The following is a 24,220-nucleotide window of genomic DNA, read 5'->3' as shown; positions in this document are numbered from 1 at the left end:
TAAATTACATGCTAATGGTTTTTGTTCATTGAATTTCGGAATTCCATGAATTAGAAAAGACAATGATTTCCGTTAAACTTCTTCTCATTTGAAATAGATCACGTGGTCACGAACCGCAGTGTCGAGCCAGCTTTGGATACGCAGCTATAAACAGTCATCCAATGTCTGACAGCGGTTCAAGGTATATGGATATAGAAGGTAGAGTTGTTTAGAGTAAATTGACATTTCTCGACCTGACATAACAGTTCCGTGGTGATCGAGGGGAAGGGTCAAAGTGAGTTGAGAGGAGGTGTCGGAATAGCGATTTCTCGGTCGGACATCTTGAAAAAAAATTTGACGTTTACTTGACTAAAATGTAAACAAACTGCGGTCAAGCATTCTTTGTTGGTCAAGCAAGCGATCTCTACCACACATTGATTAAGCTCGATCTGCTGTGCTCTTGATGAATTTTTGCTTGCAGATCGGCAAAAAAGAGGAATGATCCTATATCTCGGATCTTCCAATAGTTCGGGGATGCAAACCGGCTCCGTCTATGACGCCGACACAGTCAGCTGCCCTGTCCATATAGGCGCAGAATCGTTACCACCAAAAACAGTTATAAATATAATACAGAATCATCTCAGATAGCACTGACACACTACAATATCCTGATTTCTTCACTTGATCTAGGCTTTCCGAATGATATTGAACAGCAGAATGGAAGAAAACAAATCATATAATGATGTTATTGCTTCGAGAATGATAAACAACACATATAACCAGCTGATTCAATGCGGTCAAGTAAACGTCAAACTGGTGCTGGTCTTCTACTTCTTTCCATGTGTCAAAACGGGCTTTTTACGGCACCTCCTCTCAACTCACTTTGGGAAGGGTATTGAGAAGAGTGATTTCAGCGTCGGAGGAGGCGCCGGTGGTGGTATCGCTTGCGATTTTTTGACGAAAAATGCAACCAAATATCGTCAATCTTCTGTGGAACAACATTTGATATGCGAAGATGACCCATAAATTAGCGAAATTGCTCAAGGGATTGAGAATTGAGGCTGTTTGTTCATGTTTGTTGCCCATACCATATGTTTTTGTAAACAAACTCTGACATAACTCGACTAAAATGTCGCCCTGTCAAATCGATAAAAATCCACCTTCTGAATACATACACCTTGCACCTTGCAGCGGTTTAAAATTGAGTTTGACATAACGTTGACATTGGTATCGCTTGGAACGAGCGGTTCGTACAATACAATGCACAAGATGCCATTTTAATTTTTTCCGCTGAACCGATTTACATGATTACACTTACAAAACAGCGAAAGATAAGAGAGAAGACCTACAGAACCAATCGTGTTAGTATATAAAATACACAATCCGGGAGATTTTCTCGCTAATCATCGGTTTATTTTTTTTTTCAAATTCAACCTACGCAAACTCTCAAAATTGTGGCTCATTTTTCAAACGCTTCGCTGTCAACTGTTGCCGTATCGTACAACCTTCCTTGTTCAGCAACTGCATTGACTTCAATACTTGAAAAACCCTCTGCAGAGAGAGAGGACCTCGTCTCCTATTCCGCGGAATCAAGCAGGAGCATAGCAAAAATCTTATTTAATTTCGTTGCATTGCACCGTGCGGTTAGAAATCTTCGAGTTCGCGTTCGTCTTTCTGCTTCCCAACAGAAATTGAAAGACAAACAGTGTGTAAGTGTGATTGAGTGTGTGTTTGCGACATTGGCGCGGGGTGGCGTAAGTGCCGTGACAGTGTGAACAAATTCACATTTCGTTCCGTTTTGCTACTCACCACTGCGGCGGAAACCGAAGCAAAGTTACTGCCTCCCTTGTTCCGGTGTGTCCTCATTTAGGGGGTCCAGAGCGGTCACAGAACTTCACGAAACTAGAAGGCCAAGAAGGGGGAGGGCAACAAAAAAAAAGGCGTGAGTCACCACCACATAGTCCAGCAGCAGCGGTGGTGGAGTCCGAACCGGTCGAGTGTTTTTTTTTTCGAGGTTAAGTTCGATGATGTCCGCACCAATCATGATCCTTATTCGTGGCCAATGGAAAGCTGGAAGTTGTATCACATGAGATTTTCTCAGGTTAATCATCGATCCGGAATCATGGATCCGGTAATGTCTGCACGAAGAAGCCCACTAGCAAGGCTCCTGTAGCTGCTGCTCCGGAACGCTAAAGTAACGATGGAGTGAACAGTGTTGTCATTGTTCCCGGTGTATCCTTGTTGGCAGGTGGCGAAGTAGGCTACGTGTCGCGAAGTGTTCTACTGCTGCTGCTGCTGACGACACCAACAAACCGCAACAACAATGAACGACACGAACGTCGTCCGATGTGCAAATTGCGTATGTGTGAGAGCGCGCGAGTTTGACGGGGAAAAAAAGACGACAAAGAACGATGAAATGGATGGGGGGTGCGGCGTGCGTGTGGTGTAAGGTCGCGGATATGGCCATCTGTTTGATCTTGGAAGTTACGGCAGATCTGCTTTGCATCATTCGCTAGTAGACTGTCAGCTGTGGGTCTTTCGCGTGAGGCTAGCCACTAGACCTGAAGTTAACGTTGTTGCGGCGACCATCACTGCGGATGGTGTGATGCTTTTCCTACCCTAGCAACGCGAGACATTCGGATTCGCAAGAAATCAACATAGCGTGGAGAGCGGCATATATATTTTTTTAAAGATTGGGGGTTAAGGCTTAGTTGGGAGGCTGCGTGTTCTCAATAAGATTAGCATTATCTCATTACGATCCGGGTGTGTTACACAATTCTAGGGAAACGTGCGCGACACTGGGCCACTGATGTGGTTTGCTTGTTTAGATTTAACACCAGCACCAGCAGCAGCAGCAGTAGCCGTGTGTTTATTTACGTGGTATCACATTGCGGTTGGGAAGGAAATGTGAAAAATCCATTCTAGTTTCCCGTACTGTCTTCCGTTGGAGATTTTGTTAGCTTCTCTCGTTACGTTCCTCCTACATGTGTTTCATTTCTTTGGTTTTGTAGCATCAGCCGATTTCCAAAATCCGTGTGCTTCCCTCGTGTGTGAGTTACCGCCTCTATTGCAAAAGTAAGCAAAAGGTGTCATTCGCAAAGGAGTGGTGTAAAGAAAGCTGAGTTTGTTTTTGTTCGAGGTGAAAATTATTGTACCGTGTTTCTAAAGAAGAGCTCCAACCGTCTGACCGCCGTTTCCAGCAGGGCTGCAAAATGTTGATCAAAGAGTTGTAAGTATTATCGGACCCAATCGCTTGATTTTCCCATAGCTTGCTCGAGCACCCGAGCAACTACACACCCCAAAAATGTATCAAAGAAAATCATCATTTGAAACCCATTTTACCATGGAAAAATCGCAAACACCGCCAAACACGAGTCACAATTTAATCAATCATTGCGGTCAAATCAGTGGTTTCATCGGCAGCAATGGCAATCAAATTGTTTCCATAGTAGCGAGCCACACACGCACATACATGCACATCGATTTTTAGGGATGAAATGTGTTTTGCGTGGGGCGGTGGGAGTCCAAAGAAAAACGACGGTAGGCAAAAATTGATTTTTCGCCGCCAATAATTTTTGACACATGCTTTTGCAGCGAGAGAGAGAGAGAGAGAGCAAGATGAGAAAACCCCTGTTGAGGGTGAGAGCAGTAATGGTGAGACAGTGAGAGAGCTACTTTGTGGATACTCATCTCACGTAGGAACATTATTCTCACTATAGTGAGTTGTAGGGGTGAAATGGTCAGTATTTTGGAAAAGACAAAAACATAAACATTTACATAACATTTTATTTCCATTAAAATGCTAATTTTATATTAGATTCGGTATTTTATTAAAATGAAACATGTATTGTTACAACAACAATAACTATAATTGTTTGACCTGGAACGTAACAATTATCAATCATCTGTTCACGCAAGTCATTAACAGAAAGAAGGTGTGGACGTGTTTTGTTTTATGTTTCTTTCGGTGTTTTATTAATAGCCTTTACGCATGAACGCATTGTGCAATCGGAATGTTTTCATACAATATACTAAATTCGTTCTCATCAGATCGATATAATGAATATAAAGTTTGAAGTAAAAAAAAACTACATTTTCCATGTATTTTTTTTTATTTTATAACTTATCATTCAAAACTTCCCTCTTAATATTCAAATCTTTTGTGTTCTAAAAAAGTATAGTACACAGATATATAATCAACAATAAAGCAAAACCCTTTACAAGCAGTATTGACGTCCTTAGCAGCCAGCAGCACAGTGGCTAGAAATTTTTATCAGTTGCAAGATAACGAAGAAAACCTAGCACACCAACAACGGTAGTTGATTTTTATGATATTTTCCCCAACGCTAGCCAATGGAAAACAGCCCTCTCATATGTGCGGCCCTCTATAATGTGCCCTGAATTCTTTTTCCATCGATCATTGTCCCACGACCACCTCTCCTGTGGCTGGCGCATACCTTCTACACGATCGTAAATTGATCGCAAAAGCAAAAGACCACTTCTCACGCCAATAAGCTGGCCGTACCATACCTACTGGGCGTAGTGGATTTCCTTGCCCACTTTGTGCGGTGAATGATTGGTGGCAAATTAATTATTCAGTTGCGGGGTTGCCGTCTCCTCAAATCGGTAGGCAATTTTCAGTTTGTACCTCATTTGCGATTACACTTACTTGAGCCATAATTAGTATTGTTTCTGGGTCGGCTCGCTACTCTGATAACGTTCTGTGGTAGTGTGTACTATTTTAGAATCTCAGCCCTACCGAGACTTGCTTGCTCTATAAGACGTGTTCCGATCAATGTTAATTCAATTGGTGATGTGTGTGAGGAGGTCGTGCATCACTGCTTCATCTTTCCAGCCTCTTCCAGGGTCATGTTCACGCTCCATAATTGACATTAATTAGTGACACAACCGAAAGAATCGGTTATCCAAATAATCCATCTCAATAGTTCTGTCCCGTGCAACATCGCTGGTGGATGTCAAGGTTTTTTTTTTGGTTTGGTTGCCTCCAAACGCAATTTTGGATATGGATAATAATCCCGGGTGTCGATTGCGTTATGCCCCGCACGAGGTCGTGCTGGTGCCGTTGCATTTGAATTGGGTTTTTATTCTTTTCTAGCGGTGGAAATGTTGCCAAACCAATCAGCATCGATTGCAGCAACACATCCGGTTTAAAGAAGAGGTAGAGAGAGAAAAACAACAGGGATAAACATGCAATATTGGCAGTGAGACAACAATTTTCCCCCTAAATTTAGACTGGAGGAAACGCTGGTGGTGGTGATGCTGCTGCCCCGGTTCAGCTGGCAGTCGGAGAGAATTTGAAAAATTAAATTTAAATAATATCCTCCATAATGAAAACCGTTTATGGAAGCAATTTTTATTCAAAACCTTGATCTTTGGGAGGAAAATAAGGAGAGAGAGAGAGAGACTCAGCCTGTTCGCTATTGCTTATAATGGTATCTATTTTGTTGGTGCTTTCCCAAAAGAATTTGGACACTATTAGTCCTTCGAAATAGTCATAACCGCCATATGTGCTTTCAACCCCCGGGAACACTAAACGGTACAAAGTTTGGCCTTCTGCAAGACCACTAGAAACATGGTGCAGGCGACACCGAGGCCTTATCAGGAAATAGAGGACTGTACGGTAGTAATAATTCGGCTTTGTCCACCATACCAAAAGCATATACGTGGCGTATGGTGTGGTGTGGTTTTTGCGATAACGCCATCAATAATGCTGTTTCTGGTGCAAACGCATTTATCGGTTGGCCGGCTGCGCCTTGACGACGACGTGGCCTGATAAGGTACACGAGGTGGATTTGCTGATTAATTGATGGTTCGGAAATGGTTTTGCGTTTGGTTTCGATGTATATAGGAAAAGAATACCTGATCTTGATTAGACGGCTTCGATTTGAATCTACATGTACTACCCAATAATCGGGAATTGATCACTTCTAATTCGAATTGTGCTAGGTGATCATATCAACAATCCCACTCTAAGCAGCTATTCCACTGCTTTGCTATCTTGAATGAAACTATAAACCTGCATGGCAGGGCAAGACTATCCTCCTAACCCGCAAGGCACCGTCAGCAATCCCCACATGCAACGGCTATTAAGTAAGGGCGCATCCAAACACGCCTCTAACTCAAATTTTGTTTGTCCATCGTAATCATAAGTAAATTAGATTGCTGCACGCTAGAGAGTAAATAATTTGTGCCGGCATTTGTTTAAATGCTTATGCATGATAAATGGTCTCAGGAAGAGGAACTGAAACCCGACCGATAAGACTATCTGTTTTTGCGTTATCATCTGGAGAGGAGCGAGATATGCTTAAGTAGCAGGTTAAGAAAGGGAATCTTTCTTCTCCCGAGTCCTATTGAGCTATTTATTTACATTGATATCTCCATGTTGGAGTTCTCATACCCTCACGTACCTCGCATTACAACAAGGCACCGACCACAGCATCCACGATCTCACACCGGAAGCATTCCGGTTGGCCATTCCGCAGCACTTGCAATGAAATGCTGCTCGAAGTTACTGCTTCCGCTGCCGGAAGAGAACTTGCTTGGAATGATACCTGGCGCTTTACCGAGACATTACAGGCGACGGCCATGATCGATGAATCGTGCTACCTCCACCGTGCTTCTTCTATGAAGGTTAATTGGTTCCATAGCTCGGCAATATATTTATATACACCGAGTCAAACTCGTGTGTGTTGCGTATAATGTTGCACTAATCGCTGGATTTCGTCTTTGCTTAGGTTTCGCTTTATGAGCACCAAAACCCCGTACCACCTCCCAACGCCACACTCATTGAATTAATTATTCAATCGAGGAGGGGGAAAAACTTTTTCCCCGTACGATTGCCCACTGAACCTCCGAAGTTGGGTGAATAATTTGGAAGTAATCAGTGTGGTTTGCATTGCCGATTTTACCGGCTCGGAAGTGTGTGGTTTTGGCAAAAGTATTCTTTGCAATTTATCGTACAAGGTTAATATGGGAAAGCTGGTCATAAAATTTCGTTTTTTCTTCCAAATCGTTAAAACTGTGCAGCGTGTGCCGTAACGACAGCAATAGCCGTTTATTGAGCCTCGCCAGTTGTGTGTACATTGGCTTGACAACACATACGATTTTTTGAAGGACAACGCTGGTTGTGCTGTGTATATGATGTGGCCAATGTTAATCTGGACACAAAATGGTAGAAAATGCAATTATCTTATACCACACACCGCCACCGACTGTTGAAGGATGGAAAACCTTTACCTTGGTACAGTGCTCTCTCTCTCTCTCTCTCTCTCTCGTTATCTGCTGCCTTTTTTACTCAAGTCCACTTTCGATTGTGGTCGCTTAATGAAGATGAATAAGTGGTTGATGTGGGGTGAGCAAATAAAACAAACCGTTTACAGATTATGTACCTATAAAACATAAACTAGACTGTAGGTTCTGTTCTACAAGAAGTGTCCGCACTACCGCGGTGAGGTCGTTTCGCTGGACTGATGGAGTTACAATTGCCTCCCGTTTTAACGACAACCACTCTCGAGGATACTAACGCTACTGTCCGTGAACTTACACATGTGACGGCAGCAGCAGCAGCAGCAGTGACGCCGGGGAACAATGTTGCACAGAACACATTTGTATGGCATCGTGGTGACGGGTGCCGCACACACGTTGCCCACACTGAGCGCAGCAGGATTTCAAACCCGTCATAAAGCTAAATTCGTGATTTTTTGTTGTTGCTCGTATTCCACAGTCGTAACGGGCGTTAACGAAACGTAAACGTGCTCTTGTTTTAACAGCTCACCGGTTAAGTGGTTGTTTAGTTTTTGTTTCATTGCGAAAGCCATCCATTGAGTGCACGTGCTTCTCAATGATATCTGCTCGTTGATCGTAGTTTGAGGCTGTGTGATGACGTAGACCAGGTAACGGATCACAATGGGTCAATTACTAAGCCGGACTGATACGACGGTTAGTTCCCATCCAATAAGTTCGTCGAGGTCAAGGAGGTCTTGCATTTTTAAGATCATTTCTGCTGATATTTGGTGTACGGATGGTGTACGGTATTATTTATTCAAATTATGAGAAGTTGTTTGATGAATGATTAGTAAGCTATTTTGTGCAATTCCCCGTCTGGTTAAAATTCGTACACTACTTTTATAAAATATTTCAGTGTACAATTCCACCCAAATATTAAAATTCTTTTCAGAGATTCCTTCTTATATACCCAGCTTTTTGCTTCTTGAGGATCAATTGTAATGACTAGGGTCTCCACCACGGCAGAACCGGGGCTCGAGTCTCCTTCGGGACCGACTATTTGCACAGCCAAATAGGAAGAACAAGAGTTTGTTCCACATTCGCACAAATCACAATCGCACAATCGCAGATCCTCGACTGTTTTGGTCTTGGCTAGGTTTGTCTGAATGGATTGCTGCATGGATCATCGCACACAGCATTGGTTTAAGCTTAATTATTTTAATACCTCATCCTTTTCTTCCTTGAAACTATGATCTCGAGATTTCTCGGCCTGCCACATTTCTGGCTTTCCGTGACTTGATTTTACCCGCAGAAAAGGTAGTTAAGTCCTGTTTAGGCGTAGAGGTCAGGAAGGCACCCCTATATTTTAAACAAACATTTTTCTACAAAATCTCAACAACTCCTTCGGGACAGTTTGGGCCTCAGTAAGCGATCATAAAAATAGATTAGTTATCTGGAAAGATTGGTCACTAATGTCGAACCTATATTAAACATCGTTTTGTAATATGAAATCTTCCCCTTTAAAACCATTTCACTGTCGCAATTTACAAAACTTACTGCCATAAGCCTTTTTTTTTTGTTAGAAATCCTGTAATTTCTGTAAACCTTTTTCGCATTCCACGGAAGTAAACGCCGGCAGTTCGGATAGGTTATCACGTATGTCCGTATATGTAACGTTACGCAACGCTGCCGGATAAGAGTGGTGGATATTGATAACACGAAATCATAAACCTCCCAACCCTCCCGCTAAACACACTCACACACACACACACACAAACCATACATGGTCTGGGCTACAGATACAAACTCACCGCCACCACCTAGGATTATTACTATCGATTTGAAGCACCGAGCCAGCATTACGGGGTGAGGTGATGATGATTTTCATTTTGTTCTCCTTGCCTTCTCTGTCCTTGCCCCACATATCGCGGAGTTGGGTTTGGGTGGTTCGGTGTTTGTTTGCTTCCCCGTAAAAGAAACCCTTTTTTTTGGGGAGGGTTCAGAAGAATGTTATCTTTTTTTTTCTTTTCGCAAAGCTTTGCGTCGAATGACTTTTCGGTTTTTCGGTTTGATTGTACCCCGGCAATGTGTACTGACTGATGACTGATTGAGGGGGGGGGGGGGCACCCAGTGCAACGAAGGCGGTCTGTGGGGGAAACCTTACTTTTTCCCCGATCCTGCATGATGCCGTACCGATAATCGCAATTTCATTGTCACGTCGTGCCTCCTGTTGGAAGTGTGCTCCTTCCGCGTAGAAACTCATGCTCAAAAGAGGTTGTTTTTTTGTCGCAACATAAACGTATATCAGACATGTTATAAACTGTTTTACAGTGTAATACAGGCTATTAGCTGTAACGTAAGTCATTTTAAAGTGTGTCATAAAAGAATATCATTTTCCGTATTGCATAATGGATTCTTTTAATCGTTCAAGTCATACAGCATGAGATAGCAAAAAATGGATTAAGAACTAAAAAAGGGATCTTTAATCTTCATTGCTTCATTTTTTAATCTTTATTTTTGAGCACATTAGTACGCGTTCTGTTCGTTCGCTGGAGCATTATTCCTCCACATAAACAGATACATTCCTGCCCGTCAACCGCCATTGCAAACACACGTGTGTTGTGGTGGTGGCGGTTTTTTTTTAATGTTGACACATTTCAACACGAGCAAATGTCATCTATGCCTACTGTGCGCTGCATCATCACACAATCACACCTCGCCGCTACCTTTGAGGTGGTGAGAAAAGCAGCACTCACTAACATGCTTCTTTATCTCACGCTCCAATGATTCACTCTCTCACGAACGCTCTGATGCGTTGTGTGTGGAAGCAAAGTGGAAAAGCTCCTTTCGGTTTCTATTACTTCCCAAGACCCAATGACGACGTCATTGTTTAGCGTAAACACACACGCACGCACGCACACGCAGGAGGCGCTATTTGGAGAGTTTGTTGGTGGTTATGTAATTGGTGTTTTGTTGATATGATTTCTCGCTATAGAACTGTTCCGTTTCGGAGAATACCATGAATGCTCAAAGATTCGCTTTCGATACACCGATCCGGGGGGAAAGCTGCGAGTTTTGTGGCCCGCCTCATGATGTAATCTATCGATTACCTTTTCTGTACGGTATCTTATATGATCATTTTCTCAGCTCATTAGTATTAACCATTTATTTGAGGAGAGAACTTTTTTTTTCTTTTCAATTGTGTCGCAAACACTATGGTACAGATTATGCTTAAATGTGAACGAGAACTGCAATTACTGTAATTTGTCTCTAATCGGGGATTTCCCTTCCCTTTTTTTTTCTTTTGTCTCAATCTCATTTCAGTCGAGTAACGCTACCATTGACGGTCGAAGAGGTAAGAGGTTTCATTCCTGCACAACATTAAAGTACCACAGCCGGCCAAAAGCTCGCCCAAGATGTGGCGAGGTCACCGTACTACCATTATATCCAGATCGTAGCCCACATCACAAAAACCGAACCACATTTAAAATCACTGCTATGAGGAAACCAGAAAACTTCTTACGCCGTCCTATCCGCAGTAAAGTTTTTCCTACCGTGTTGGTCCTTCTGGTGCGTTCTGCAACCGAAATCCAACCACTCATGCCATTTGCTGCTTGCTGTGAAAGGGGAAGAACCCGGCAAACGTGTGGGAGAACCCGGTGAAATGGATGCTTTTTCTATGTTTATTCCACCGATGAGCGGTCGGTGGTGGTGGTGGGTTGGTTTTTGTGATGCTGATGACATGTGGCCATTTAATCTTTCGTCTGCCTACCACCCACTCGTGTGCGCTTTGCGTTCTTCATACAAGAACCATCCATCCAGTTTGAGCGTGGGTTCTTCCCGGTTAAGTCGTAAACGTAGGGGCAGAGTGAGAGAGAGAGAGAGAGAGAGAGGGTGTTGGCGTCCTTTTGGCGCAACTTTCGGTAAAATTATGAAGGCCCTCCCCGGTTTCCCACCGGTGGAAGCTTTTTCAATCACATGTTTCGGATGGTTTGAAAGTTTGTTGGAACATTAATGATTAATTATGTTCCCGGCGGGGGGTTTTTTTTTAAACCCTCGAAGAAAAGGATCAGCTGCGAAGGAATGGAAGTCGTTTCCTGCTTAGGGAAAATAGTTACAAAGTTGTAAACTCCTTCTCTGCTTCACTTGTACGTCCGGGATAAAGAGTTACTTCGAGGAAAAGTGACCCATTTTTTTGTTGTTCAGGTTCAAACTGCCTGCAGCCATCTGCACATTGTTATTTGATCCTTCCAAAACACTCGAACCGATTCTTGCCAGCTTGCTCGTCTGCCTGCCTCCTGGATGTTCTGACGCTGGGCGGGAAATTGTTCTTTTGGAAATTAGCAAACCGCACACGACACGCGTGTGCACTCGGTGAAAACATATGCGTTCCTGCTATCGTGCTATCATTTTCCCTTAGGGTTCCGTCCAATGTTTTCCTTGATGGGAATGAAATAAAAGCTCCATGCGCCGGGTTCCAGCATCACGTTGCAATGGGTGGAAAATTGTTTCATGTGGATGTGGCAGGTAAAGCTCGGGACGCAGAGACGCGTTGCTCGGATAAACGTCGGAACGGAAAAGAATTCTTTTTATTCATAGAATCTAGAACGTTTCCAGTATGTAAGCGTACTTTTCAAATAAAATATCATTGTATGAAGCTGTATGTAATAATGGAAAATAATACAGCTACTCCTTAAAAATACAGATCTTTATGCTCTGGAGCGCTCGGCAAAGTTCCTCCATCTTTAATTAAAATTGCCAAGAATTGGGATTATCCGAGTTTCCATTTTGCTTGCAACAATCGGACTTGAATTTGGCTTGCAATTCTCTTTGTTGAATTTGGCCGCTTTGGCAACTGCTTTAAAACATTCGATTAAAATTTTTTGAATATTAACAATAAATCCCACGTGTCTCTATGTACACGCTTTTGATTCGAGTGCATATCGCGTAGAGGAGTCCCAGCATAATGTGCCACGTATCTCTAATCCAACCACCGAAATCTCAGCACATATCACTGACAACACATGTGTGCAAAGGTGTGTATCAGTGTTGCCTCATGTTGGAGAATCCGCGAAAAGCGAAAAGCGAAAGCAACTTGTAACAATTCTTACATTCTAGCCCACACTCTCACACACATCTTCCGCTTCGAGTGTAAAAGTATAGTACACCGAAGAAAAAAATACTCCTCGATTGGGCATCAAACTCCCCCGTGAATGTTACGTGAAGACAGTGGGAACCACTGCTGCCCACCGCAATCTGTGCCCATCCAGTAGGGAAAAGCGTGTGGGGAGAGATTTCCCGCTGAATGCTGGCGCTCGAGGACTCCGCCGGTAGAAGCTTCAATGGTCGGAATCCGCGAAAATGAAAGCATCAAGCTGGTACCTCCTGCTGCTCCAGTGGCATGATGAAATATTCAACCCATGTCGTCCTGTCGGCAGAAAATCAAGAACCTTTGGAAAGAAAAGATACCGTTTAGCCGTGCCGTGGAACCGTAGAAAGAAGGAATGATAATAAACCGGCACCGGCAATAATATTTCATCCGTAAGTCAAACAACCTTCCACCGCCCCCCTCAAAAAAGGACCCAATAAAGATGTGTTTTATGATTGCCGGTGGTCCTTCTGCCTGCCTGTGCAGTGTTCCGTAAGGTGCAAGGACCGCAGAATCTTATCCTTATCCGCCGTTCCGGTGCGCAGAAAAAAAAGGATGTCTCTTGGGGGGGGGAAGTGTTTCCGGGTCCCAAAACTGATTAAACCCGTAGTTTCGTCTAAAAGAAATGCGAAATATTAAACGGGCTATCATGTTTCAGCGCGTGTAATGGAGTGTAAAGCGTATACGAGCTACTTCCGTTAATGCATACACCCCGTCTTATGGAGGGACGTTGTTAATCCTTCAAATCAGAACCAACCATCCGAGATCCGTATTGTGTTGCGCCCGGGTCCACGGTTGTTGGAGGGTGTTATACCGAAGTCAGGCGAAATAAGGCAAAAAGGTAAAACAAATCAATAATGTAACACCGCGTTTACGTCTTTTTTGTTCGGTCTGTTTGCCTTTCCTTTCCGATTCCGCTGTATCCGGTGGAGAGGTGGTGTCGTATGCTTTCCAACTTTCAAAACACAAACTCCGGATTTCTCTTGGTCACCGTTCGTTCGTTCTGCTGCTGCTTGCAAATGAAAGCATTTTTTCCCCATCCCATGCTTTGTGTGCGTCGTCGTCGTCCGTTCGTAGTATATGACCACACCACGTGGTCTGTACAGTGGATGGATGCCATTGGAAGGCCAGCTAGCTTTTGGAGGGGGGTCTGTAGCGCTTTTAATGACTGGCGATGTGGTAGGGAGCTTAATCGTTGAAGGGAATTGTCGTGATTTGTCTATAAATATCGCAACTTCCTGCAGGGTAGGCTAGGTGTAGGGATGTAAAGTTTTCTTTTTCCGGAACTGAACGAATCGCCCCCCGGGAGACTCTCCCCTCGATTACGTCACTCGGCTGTGAGAATCGAAGAAACACAGGATACAGCAAAAATCAAGCAACGGTACAGCACAATACGGCGACCGTACGTCAAACGAACAAGACACATCGGCCGGCCTGCTACTACCACTACTACTCTAGTGGCTGAGTCGACACTTACAAACACTTGCTGGATGATGCTTTCTCGTGACTTCCGCTAGGGAAAGTAGGTCCTTTCGGGGTAAATGATCTAAAGATCGTTAGTTTTGTGTGTGTAGTACATAATTAACTTTTTTCTTTCTTCATATCCTCGCATCGGAATCGATATCGGGATCTGAACAAGGTGCCATGCGAGTGTGATGGTTTACTTCCTAAATTAGGTAGTTATTTTTTAGCTCTATTAACACTCGATGAGGAAGCTTGAGAAGTAGTTAAAAGATTAACATGTTTAAAATGCTTTTTTTAATATGTTTTACATTACTACTTACTTACTTATCAGGCGCTACAACCGCTTTGCGGTCTTGGCCTGCTGCAACAATCCTCGATACCGCTCACGGTTTAACGCCATCGTCTGCCAATCCGTTATCCCGGCCGTTCTGGCGGACGCATCAACACCATCACTCCATCTCAATTTGTGGGCCTACCACGCCTCCTCTGTCCGTGTGGACGGGCTGAGTCGTCCGGTGTCATTCTCATGACATGACCAGCCCACCGGAGCCTGGCGAGTCTAATTCGCTGCACGGTGGTAAGATCATCGTACAGCTCGTAGAGCTCGTCATTGTAGCGGCTCCTCCATTGTCCTTCCACACATACGGGGCCAAAACTCCTTCTGAGCATCTTCCTCTCGAACGTGGCTAAGAGGGCTTCATCAGTTTTGGACAGAGTCCATGTCTCAGAGACGTATGTAAGTGTACTGGGACTTTCTTACATTACTTCTCGTAAAAGCTTGCCGGAAGCTGCGTTCTGTTCATCAGCTCCTGTGTGACTGTTGTTTGAATAACAAAGCGCAAAGTTCGTCTACGCCGTTGCTACGGACACCGGAAGACAGGATATTGGATTTGGAGTGTAAAATATATTGTTGCAGACTGAGGCACACTGCAGCTTTTGGCGCCAATCTACCTCCAGTAGCCAATTGAACGTGGTATTGGGATTTACGCATCCTGCCTGCCCCACGCTGCTCATTATCGTTAAGCAAAAACTGACTTGTATGTTTTCAAACTCGGTAGCAGTACTTTGAATACCAATCCAGTCCAGTCCAGTCTTTAAAGTCGCTCAGTATGCCGGGGCTCAGCGAGCTGCTGAAACGAGTAATGCAAAAGACATAATGAAACATGTAATCTCAAGTATAGCTTCAAAGTTTATTAATTGTGCAATCTCTGATGATGAGAGGGATGAGTAAACTGGGTAAACTCATCTTTTGCCACCGGAAGCTGTAAACGAGTTTCAGCACAACGGCCAATCGATGGGGAGGGGCCAGCTAGTGTGTCACTACCGTGCCAGTGGGAAGTTTCTTCCTTGTTCTTTCATCTTGTTTAATAGAGTACAGCCAGCAGCAGGTGATGGGATGGTGGAGTTTCGGGCTAATCTTTTTTGGAAAAGTTCCACCCAACGCATCAACACAAATTGTTGTCATGTCGAAATGTGATAAAGTTTTGAATTGTCCTTTACTGCACACAGTGTATATGTGCATACGGGGGAGGGATGATAAGGTGATCAATCTTTCGCTGGCTGCTTTGCGTAACAGAATTACCGTCTCGAAAGCCTACTCGAAAGAGAGTTACTTTTCAGGGTTTCCCCGAGATCAAGCCGAAGACCTTTCTAGGTTGTAATGCCATGGAAGAAGAAGAGCTTTCCGACCTGCAAGTGATGCTGCGCACAGTGAATATTACTCTATTAGAAAGCAATTATATGAACGTTGCATTTAAAATTTAACTGACTGCACTTGAGGATGAAACGAAACCATTTAGGGACTAAAAAGGGTTCGCGCTGATGACCTTGCTGTGTGGCCCAGATCCATTCAACACTATACCAAGCCACATTTAAGCACGACAAGAGTACGACGAGCGAGAGTACATAAGCGTCTATCTATCGGGTTGCACTTAGCACGGCAGTTTTTTTTTTTTTCATTTCTGTGTTGGCAACTGGACCTTAATGGCTCCTTTTTTCATCCTCAGCGTTGTCCTTTGCGTCAATGTTTTATGGTCTGGGCGGTTTGCACCATTTAGAGACTTACTCGCACAAGTAGAAGCGAGCTATGGAAACCTTTTCGTGGCGGTTGTGACGACGTCCCAGCAGCACCGCCGGAGGTGTCTGATGTTTTGCACAGTTCATTTGATAATTGTTCATAAATCATACACCCCCACATCATGATGATGCTGGCCGAATATCGAGCTGCGGATGCGGTAACCGAACATCCTTCGCTGCGTGCGGGTGTCATTTATTAAAAAAAGGCTTCCAAAATAGATTTATTATATCTGGTTAATGTGGATAGATAAAAAGGGGGTCTTCTTCACTTTTTTTTTGTTTTTGGTTGGTTGATATGATATTGAAATCGGCAATGATCCGGCACGATTGATGGATAACACAATGGGTAATGGGTAAATGGTCTGCATTTAATGCCTCGTAGCAGAGAGTGACTAAACTAAACACCACTATATATCGAACATTCTGTTCTGTCTTTCTATTCCCCCCTTTTTTCGAAACACAGTACCAAGTGGCACAGCTGTACTGCGTGGCGGAAGTATCTAAAAACGAAACGGGCGGTGGCGAAGGTATTGAGGTGCTGAAAAATGAACCCTTCGACAACTATCCGCTGCTTGGTAAGTGAGCAAATCCATGTTCCGTTTTTTTGACAACGTTTTTCCGACGCTTTATTCTCACACGTTAATCTGTTCTGCTCTTGCACCGGTTCACAGGTGGGAAGTACAATTCCGGTCAGTATACGTACAAAATCTATCATTTGGCCTCGAAGGTGCCGGCCTTTATCCGGCTGCTCGCACCGAAGGGATCGCTAGAAGTGCACGAGGAAGCATGGAATGCATATCCGTACTGCCGGACAGTCATAACCGTAAGTCAATATCGTTGGCCAGATGTGAGCGGCCAGAGCGGAGGAAGCAAGTGAACCCGCTTCGAGGATCCGTTCGCATTGAAGCGTCATGAATCAACGCACCCGAATCGGGGGACCGAAACCGAAATCGAGATCAATCGGGGGGGCACGGCAACGACGAGAGCGCGTTTTAAATAACTGCCTACTCAAGCACGCTCCAGCTGCTGGCTTATCCCTCAGTGGACAGAGCAGAGGATAGTGGAAGTTATCACCATCATCGATTTCTTCGCGTTTGGAGCGCATGCATGCCTGTAGCGCCAAGCAAGCGTGAGGCGAATGATGGTGATGATGACGCTGCTTTCTGTTTTTTCCCCCCCCCCTCCGAAAGGATATGGACTTTGGTCCGGAAATTGACCTCCCGATGTATGTTCGGATTCGATTTCGGCTCCCTGCTGTCCCGTCGTCGTCGTCGTCGTTATCCTTCCTTTTCCATTGCGGAGAAGGTATCAAATAGTTTGAATCGATTGTAGAGCAAAATAGAAAAGAAAAAGAAGGATGCGGAGAAGGGTAATGTTTCCAATTAAGTTAGTGAGCTATTTTTAAATCCTACCAGCTAATCGCGCCTTCCCTTCCCGCGTTTTGCGATAAGGGATATACTTCCTGATTAAAATAGGGTGACTTTTGCATTCAGTAACTTTTAGGTACGGTGGTCACAAGCAATTTAGTGTTTTTCTCTCTCTCTGCAGCATTTAACATAAATAATTTTAAAAACCCCTAATGAATCACTGCCAATAACGAGAACTTACACTCGATCAAACTCTCCATAGAATCCCAATTGGATGAAGGAAAAGATGACCATCACGATCGACACGTACAGTATCGATGGTGACGACGATCTGGAGAATGTAAGTGAACATGGGATACGTGGTGTAAACTAATGGTCTGTTCTTTTTGCTCTCTTCTTTTTTTTTTGTTTTATTCACTCCCTTATACTTTCTTTCACCCCCCAACCCTTCATCTATTGCGGGTTTTTTGTTTTAAAATTTGTGTATACTTTTTCCTTGTTTGTTGGTTGTCCTTGGCATGTTTGTGTTTGTCCTTCCGATTGGTTTTTTGTTTCGTTTTTCCGGTTGGTTTTTCTTTCCGTAAAATTTCGTTAAATGCTGCCCTGCTCGATACTGGGAATGATGAACCAACCTGCCGCTGCCGCTGCCGCTGCTGTGTGATGAATGCAAATGTGATCGGTGTGATGTGATTTACTCAATACTATCAACCAACCAACCAACCAAACGATCGCATTGTACAAATGGGAAACAATTGTATCATAATCTTCCGGACAACAACCAACCATCCCGGTTGCTCTTCGTCCATTAAATGCTCCCCTTTGCATGGTATCCCTGTTTTCCCCACCACACACGCTGGAAAAACATCCCACATATCCCCGTCCCACATTAAACGCTTTTCGGACCGCCGTTCGAATGTGCTTCGGGGTACGATCCGGTCTCTTCCGATCACACCCCCCCTGGCTCTTGCCCACGGGTGGATGGATGGATCGGTTGGATTGGATTAACCTTTCGTCCCGGGAGCAAAATGTATATGTTGTATACGCACATGCACAAAACCCCACACACACACACTCCCAACGCTATATCTACCCACGGCGGAATCGCTTCGCCTTGTACCTACCACCACCGAACCTGCTGCTACAAACACGTGCTTCTCTCGGTGCTGTGGCCGTGTGCGAAACGTCACGTCCTGCGCAAAACCTCCATCTTCACCGCTGCTACCTCATCACCACCACCAATCCTGGCATTTTACACACGTGCGTGGGCTCTCCTCCGGCTTCAGAATCCTGGCTACATGAAGGATAATTTCATCATCTGTATCGAATCATTACACGTCGCCGACGCCGGCGATCAGCCTAATGTGAGTGTTGTCCCCCTCCCGCCGTTCGCTTCCTTTTGCACACAAACACACACACACACACATGGCAATAGCCTTTCCGTCGTAAAGATATGAACATAAGAAAATCACCTCGTGCTTTGTGCTCTTTGCACTGTTCCGCATCTCAGGTCGCCAACCTACAGCGTTAATTGGAATGCATTAAGGTTTTTCTAGATGTATTACGTACTTAACCTGTGCAATTAGTTAGGATCACACTAATAGTTTTTTGGTTTTTGTACTACGGTTAACTTTAAATGTTCCAAATTTTTGGCACTACAACCTCGGGAGGGGTCTCGGTCTTGCCATTTCTGGCAGATTAGTTGGAAAGTCAGTCCAAACGCAGGCAGAAAAGAATTATTTACCAAAGAATAGTAAAGCAAGTTGCTGGACCTTGTTGGTGGTTACTAACACACGAAGGGAGCGTTAGTTTTCTGACATCCTACCCACGGCCGCCGTAGAAATGAGTGTTAGCCTTCAGCTTTTTCTGGAGCTTGACGATCGGCTGCAACTCGCTCTTTCTCTCTTCTTCTTCTTTGGCACTACAACCTCGAGAGGCCTGCCATTTCTGGCTTTCTGTGACTTAATTTTACCCGTAGAAAAGTAGTCAGCCTTTCGTACGGGGAGGCGGTCTGGATAGGATTTGAACCCCGGCCCTGCCGTGTGAAGACCGGCGCCACTGTCGCCTCGGCCACCGGACCACCGCAACTCGCTCTTTGGGCATCGAATAATTGGATAAGGTCGTCCGATCAAGATTTGGTTCATGAAATCGATTGGTCGCGTTTTCTTTAATATACTCTCAAGGAAGCTATTTTGAAGATTGAACTCTGGAGGGCAAGCTTTGTTTCTCAGCTTCCATCTTGTATCTAGCATCTATAGACGAATGTTCTGACCGGACAATAAAGCCTCCATAGTCCTCACCAATTTTTATTTTTAAGTCGCGGGGCGGTCCGGTGGCCGAGGCGAAAACGGCGCCGGTCTTCAATCGGCAGGACCGGGGTTCAAATCCCATCCAGACTTACTTTACTACGGGCAAAATCAAGTCACAGAAAGCCAGAAATGTGGCAGGCCCGAGACTTCTCGAGATTGTAGTGCCAAGGAAGAAGAGAAGTCCAAGTCCTCGCCAATTTCTGTTACGCCTTTCGATCGTACAACCCTGGAGAGTGGTTAGAACGGGTATTAAATCCCATTCGGATAGGCATAAAGGTAGTGGTCAATGCTCCTCCAACATAGCCAGAAAGCGGAGGCCAAGCCCCCTCCCGTGATCTCTCTATTGCTAGTTTCTAATTCAATTTTGTCTGTTAGGTTATTAAATCTTTGTTGCTCAACGCGATGTGTGATCCAAAGTTAACATAGTGTGAGTTTTCCGTTCATTTCGTGCATCCCGAGTGAGTGATCCGTAACGATTGCTTGAAGGAGAATGTTGTTGCGTGTGTTGCTTGCGCGAAAGAAATTAATAGTAGCACACACACACACACAACTGTTGCAAAGATCAAGCAAAGGCCCAATTTTCGCCCCCTGTGTGTTGTGCCTGGATGTGAATAATGCTTCTCTTGCCACTGCTTGTAAGTGCTTTTCCGACGAAACTAATTGTAATTTTTCTCTCTCTCTCTCCCCCCTGTACAAACCACCCCTTGTTGTTGCCCCTTTGCTGACGTATTCACGCCCGACCAACCGCCAACCCCACAACATCACCGTGCCGTTGCCCTCGCTCCGGTGTTTCGTTTTATTCTTTCTTCTTCTAATACTATCACCCTCGTCATATATGCTGCGTCTGTCCTGCTTACACAACACTCCTGCCAACAAAACAACCGCAAAAAAGGCTCACGAGTTGACGCCAGAAAAGCTAAAGGCACGTGACGTAGTCCACATCGACATCGCAAACGATCCCGTCTCGCAGACGGATTACAAAGAGACGGAGGATCCCACGAAGTAAGTGAGCAAACTGCTGCTGGGATGCGTCGCGGCGTGGCATAACCGTGTTAACCCCTGTGCAATGTCGTTCCTTTCGTGCAGGTTCAAGTCGAAGAAAACTGGTCGCGGCCCGCTGGTCGGCCCGGACTGGAGGAAGAGCGTGTCGCCGGTAATGACCTGCTACAAGCTGGTCACCTGCGAGTTCAAATGGTTCGGACTGCAGTCCAGAATAGAGAACTTCATCCAGAAGTCGGAGCGGAGACTGTTCACCATATTCCACCGGTAGCGATCAACGCGGGTGAAACGCGTGAAACGGCAACCGATTGACGTCCGTTTTTTTTTTTTGTTTTGTTCGCCTTTGTAGGCAAGTGTTCTGCTGGATGGACAGCTGGCACGGGCTAACCATGCAGGACATCCGCGAGCTGGAGGATAAAACCAAAGAGGAGCTGGACAAACAGCGCCACGTCGGCGAGGTGCGCGGCATGCGTGCCGAAAGTGACTAGATCCCTCCCTCGGTCCCCCCCATTCCCCGGTCCTCCGATCATCCCGTCTGCTGTGAGCTGTGAAGAAAGGAAAGATAGAAACGATGGAACCGACACAACGCCACATACGCACGCTGAGGGAAGGTTTGGGGAAGTGAAAAAGAAGTGGGGGTTTTGCCCGCCATTTATCCCCCCGTTTTCAATTCCGCTTCTCCTTCACAACCTTCGCACGCCCCTGTGGTGTTGTGTATTGTGCGTGTAATATTCGCAAGAAGGAGAGATAGGAGGAACTTTTTTGTTTTTTTGGACAGTGTATAATTTTTACTCGGTTTTCATTTATAAGTTTTTGTGTCTTTTTTTTGAGAATTTGTTTTTTTGTTTTGTTTTTGTTCATCGCTCGGTCGGTTAAACAAGTGCATATACATATACGACGAGAAGCGTGGGCAAAAACGCGGGAACTAGAAATTACGGTGGTGTAACATGCAAATAGGCAACACGCGGGCAGACTACAAAACAAAATGCTAACAGTAAGATGAAAAATATAGGGAGCGGGCATGAGTGCGGGTGTGTGTGTGTAAGTGTAGTAGGAATGCCAGAAAAGAGTCAGATACACATAGTGCAAGATACATATTGTAATAGCATAAGCAAAGCAACAAACAAACAAACAAAAATGCAGTAGTTGGACACAGTTTCTAAATTCACGCAGCAAGCGAGCACGTAGCTGCCCCGCTATAGAGGCAGACACAGGCAGGACATAACATTCGCAAAACGCAAACCTATAACCTATAACGATAACCGCATAGTGAAGAGAAGTTGTAACCGGGAAAGCAAAAACGGTGGCGAGCTCTAGTGTGTTCAACGAAAAGAGAACGGTGGCGAATGGCGGCGAACATTGTGATGTAGTAAGCGAACCGATTTAAACGAAAGGACAAACAAACCAATCTATCCAACGTACCACCACCACCACCACCAACAACATTATTATAGCGGTAAACGCAGCAGTAAAGCAATATATACAGCAGAACATTAACTCCAAACTGGGCACAGGCAACAACAAATTCGGCTGAGCGCCTGATACTACATACCTTAAAATGCGCCGCGCGCCCCGTAAATTGCAATGCCACAACTCCATTTTTTGTTTTCGCCATTTGCCGAAAGCACGTTACATGCCATTGGTGAAGCAGAATATAGCAAGAGCAAACCGGTGCAACGATGGAAAGAGGTACGGAAAGGCGTGAAAGGGTGAAGAAACGGTGAAACGAAAGTTCAATAAAACACCACTTGATGAAAAGAACAATCCGTGCTCGATCGAACCGCCGGAACTAAGGCAAGTAAGGGGGGGGGGGGGGGGGTTCACCACTCTTCCCCCCTTTGAGAAGAAAGAAAAGAAAAACAAAAGAATGCGAACAACACACATCAAATAATTTTCCCCAAATGCTGCTGCTGCTGCTGCTGTTGAGTAAGTAATCGATCGGGCAGGCTAAACACAAGCCAACACACCACGATGCGGTTGATGAAAAGCACCATGCGCCTCCATGTAGGTTGCTGTACCGATTGATGGGCTACAGTTGGAAAAACTGAGCAGGCTTAGCAGTACTATGTTAGTGTATTTGTAATTGCTTATTTGAATAACATTTTTTTTAAATATTGTTAAGCGATTCGAATCGTACTAATGTTACGTACCGTTGGAACAAATCAATCAACCAACTCCATATGTCGGTTGTTCTAATGGCATGGAAAATCGTAAAAATTCTACATTCCAACCATTTTCTATGTTATATTGCTTTCTTAAACCGTATAGTTAATATTTGTTACCGTTCCTTTCTAATATTATTCCATTTATTTGTTTTAATGCTTATGTTGTTAAGTGTTCTACCGGAAGCTTTTTCGTCAACTAGCACATCATTTGGTACACGGCTAGCACTACAATTATTGGTACATCGAAGAAAATTAAGAATAGTGGCTATAACATGTACACACTCTACTCAAACTTCAAGCTGAAATAGGGCAAATGTGACTAGGATGTGTGTCTGTGAGACACGAAGAAACTTATTTGTGGATCCGAAGCGAAGAAGTGCAAGTGTTTAGTAGCAGTATAAGTGTTGTTTACTTACGTTTTTCATCGTTCTTTATTGTCCAGGTAAGTTTTCTGTTTCAATGATTTGATTCGAAAAGCTTTTTCTTTATCTGTGCCTTTTTAGGTTATTGTTTCCATTTTTTGGTATTTTTTTTAGCACATACGAATCATTTTGCGCGCGCAAAAAAATAAGAAGAATGGTTGCAAAGCAACGTATTATCACAGCGTGCACGTGGGCGTGGCGTGACCTTTTCGAAAAGCAATTAATAGTACTCAGTGTTCACCGGTTCGTGCGAGGTATTATCAGTGTTTCAGTAAACGCCAGAAGAAAAAAATACATACAGCAACACAAATTTAAACAAAAAAGAACTCGCCCAAAACTTTAACGAAAACGGGCAGGTAATTACGGCTTACGAAAGACGGTTACACACGTTGACGACAATATACGGAACACGAGGCGCATGAATCGCTCGCAATACCTTCCCTGCTGTGGTCACATAGATTCTGTAACAGCTTCAGTGTAATAGGGTGAAACATTTCAAATCTATAGCTAATCAATGCAACAACACACGCAAACATACAGCCAGCGTAATTTCCATTCACCTTAACCATCCATTCTGCCGGAGCCGTCCTATTCTAGCGACACACTATAGAAAGAAGGATTTATTCGGTTTGAAGTGTTTTTTGTTTTAACTATCTTACACTTCTAGACACACATCTGAGGCAGCAAAATAAATCCCCCAAAAAAATGCGTTAAAAGCCACATTGCGTGGAAGGGTACCGGAATAAAAACTAATCCCCCTTGGAATGTCTATTCCACACATTGAAAATTGAAAATACACAATTACAGACACACGCTGATCGTGCACTTTCATCTCTATAAAACTGTATGTAACTCTCAACGTTTCACACTCAATAAACCAGACGAGGTGAAGTATTTTATCCTGGTCTGGTGGAAGACAAAAAAAATGTTACAAAATTGTTCACTTTTTCGCAGTAAAGCGCCCAAATCAATACGAAGCAAAAGAAATGTGAAAAAAAGAATGTATAATTGCAATATATTGCCGAAAGGTAAATTAAAAATGGGCGAA

General features: G+C 44.2%; 1 protein-coding gene across 4 annotated transcripts; it reads left to right on the top strand.

The window, feature by feature from the left end:
• The first annotated feature begins 1,464 nt into the window (after positions 1 to 1,464).
• Positions 1,465 to 22,349, top strand: LOC118506556 (phosphatidylinositol transfer protein alpha isoform). 4 transcript variants are annotated; one of them, XM_036043873.1, is made up of 9 exons: positions 1,465 to 1,688; positions 2,991 to 3,208; positions 10,549 to 10,579; positions 16,377 to 16,488; positions 16,585 to 16,736; positions 18,564 to 18,641; positions 20,479 to 20,588; positions 20,673 to 20,852; positions 20,935 to 22,349. In XM_036043873.1, exons 2-9 carry the CDS (start codon positions 3,192 to 3,194, stop codon positions 21,071 to 21,073), a joined length of 819 nt encoding a protein of 272 aa, XP_035899766.1. In that variant the 5' UTR covers positions 1,465 to 1,688; positions 2,991 to 3,191; the 3' UTR covers positions 21,074 to 22,349. The 4 variants fall into 4 exon arrangements, with proteins under 4 accessions (XP_035899766.1, XP_035899769.1, XP_035899767.1 ...); XM_036043876.1 differs by lacking the exon at positions 18,564 to 18,641 and adding an exon at positions 17,543 to 17,620 and having other exon boundaries at positions 1,511 to 1,688; XM_036043874.1 differs by having other exon boundaries at positions 1,512 to 1,733.
• Positions 22,350 to 24,220: the final 1,871 nt, after the last annotated feature.

The sequence above is a fragment of the Anopheles stephensi genome, chromosome 2, assembly GCF_013141755.1.
Source record: "Anopheles stephensi strain Indian chromosome 2, UCI_ANSTEP_V1.0, whole genome shotgun sequence".
Taxonomy (NCBI): Eukaryota; Metazoa; Arthropoda; class Insecta; order Diptera; family Culicidae; genus Anopheles; species Anopheles stephensi.
The sequence above is the reverse complement of the archived record's forward strand: the minus strand, read 5'-3'. Positions and strand labels throughout refer to the sequence as shown.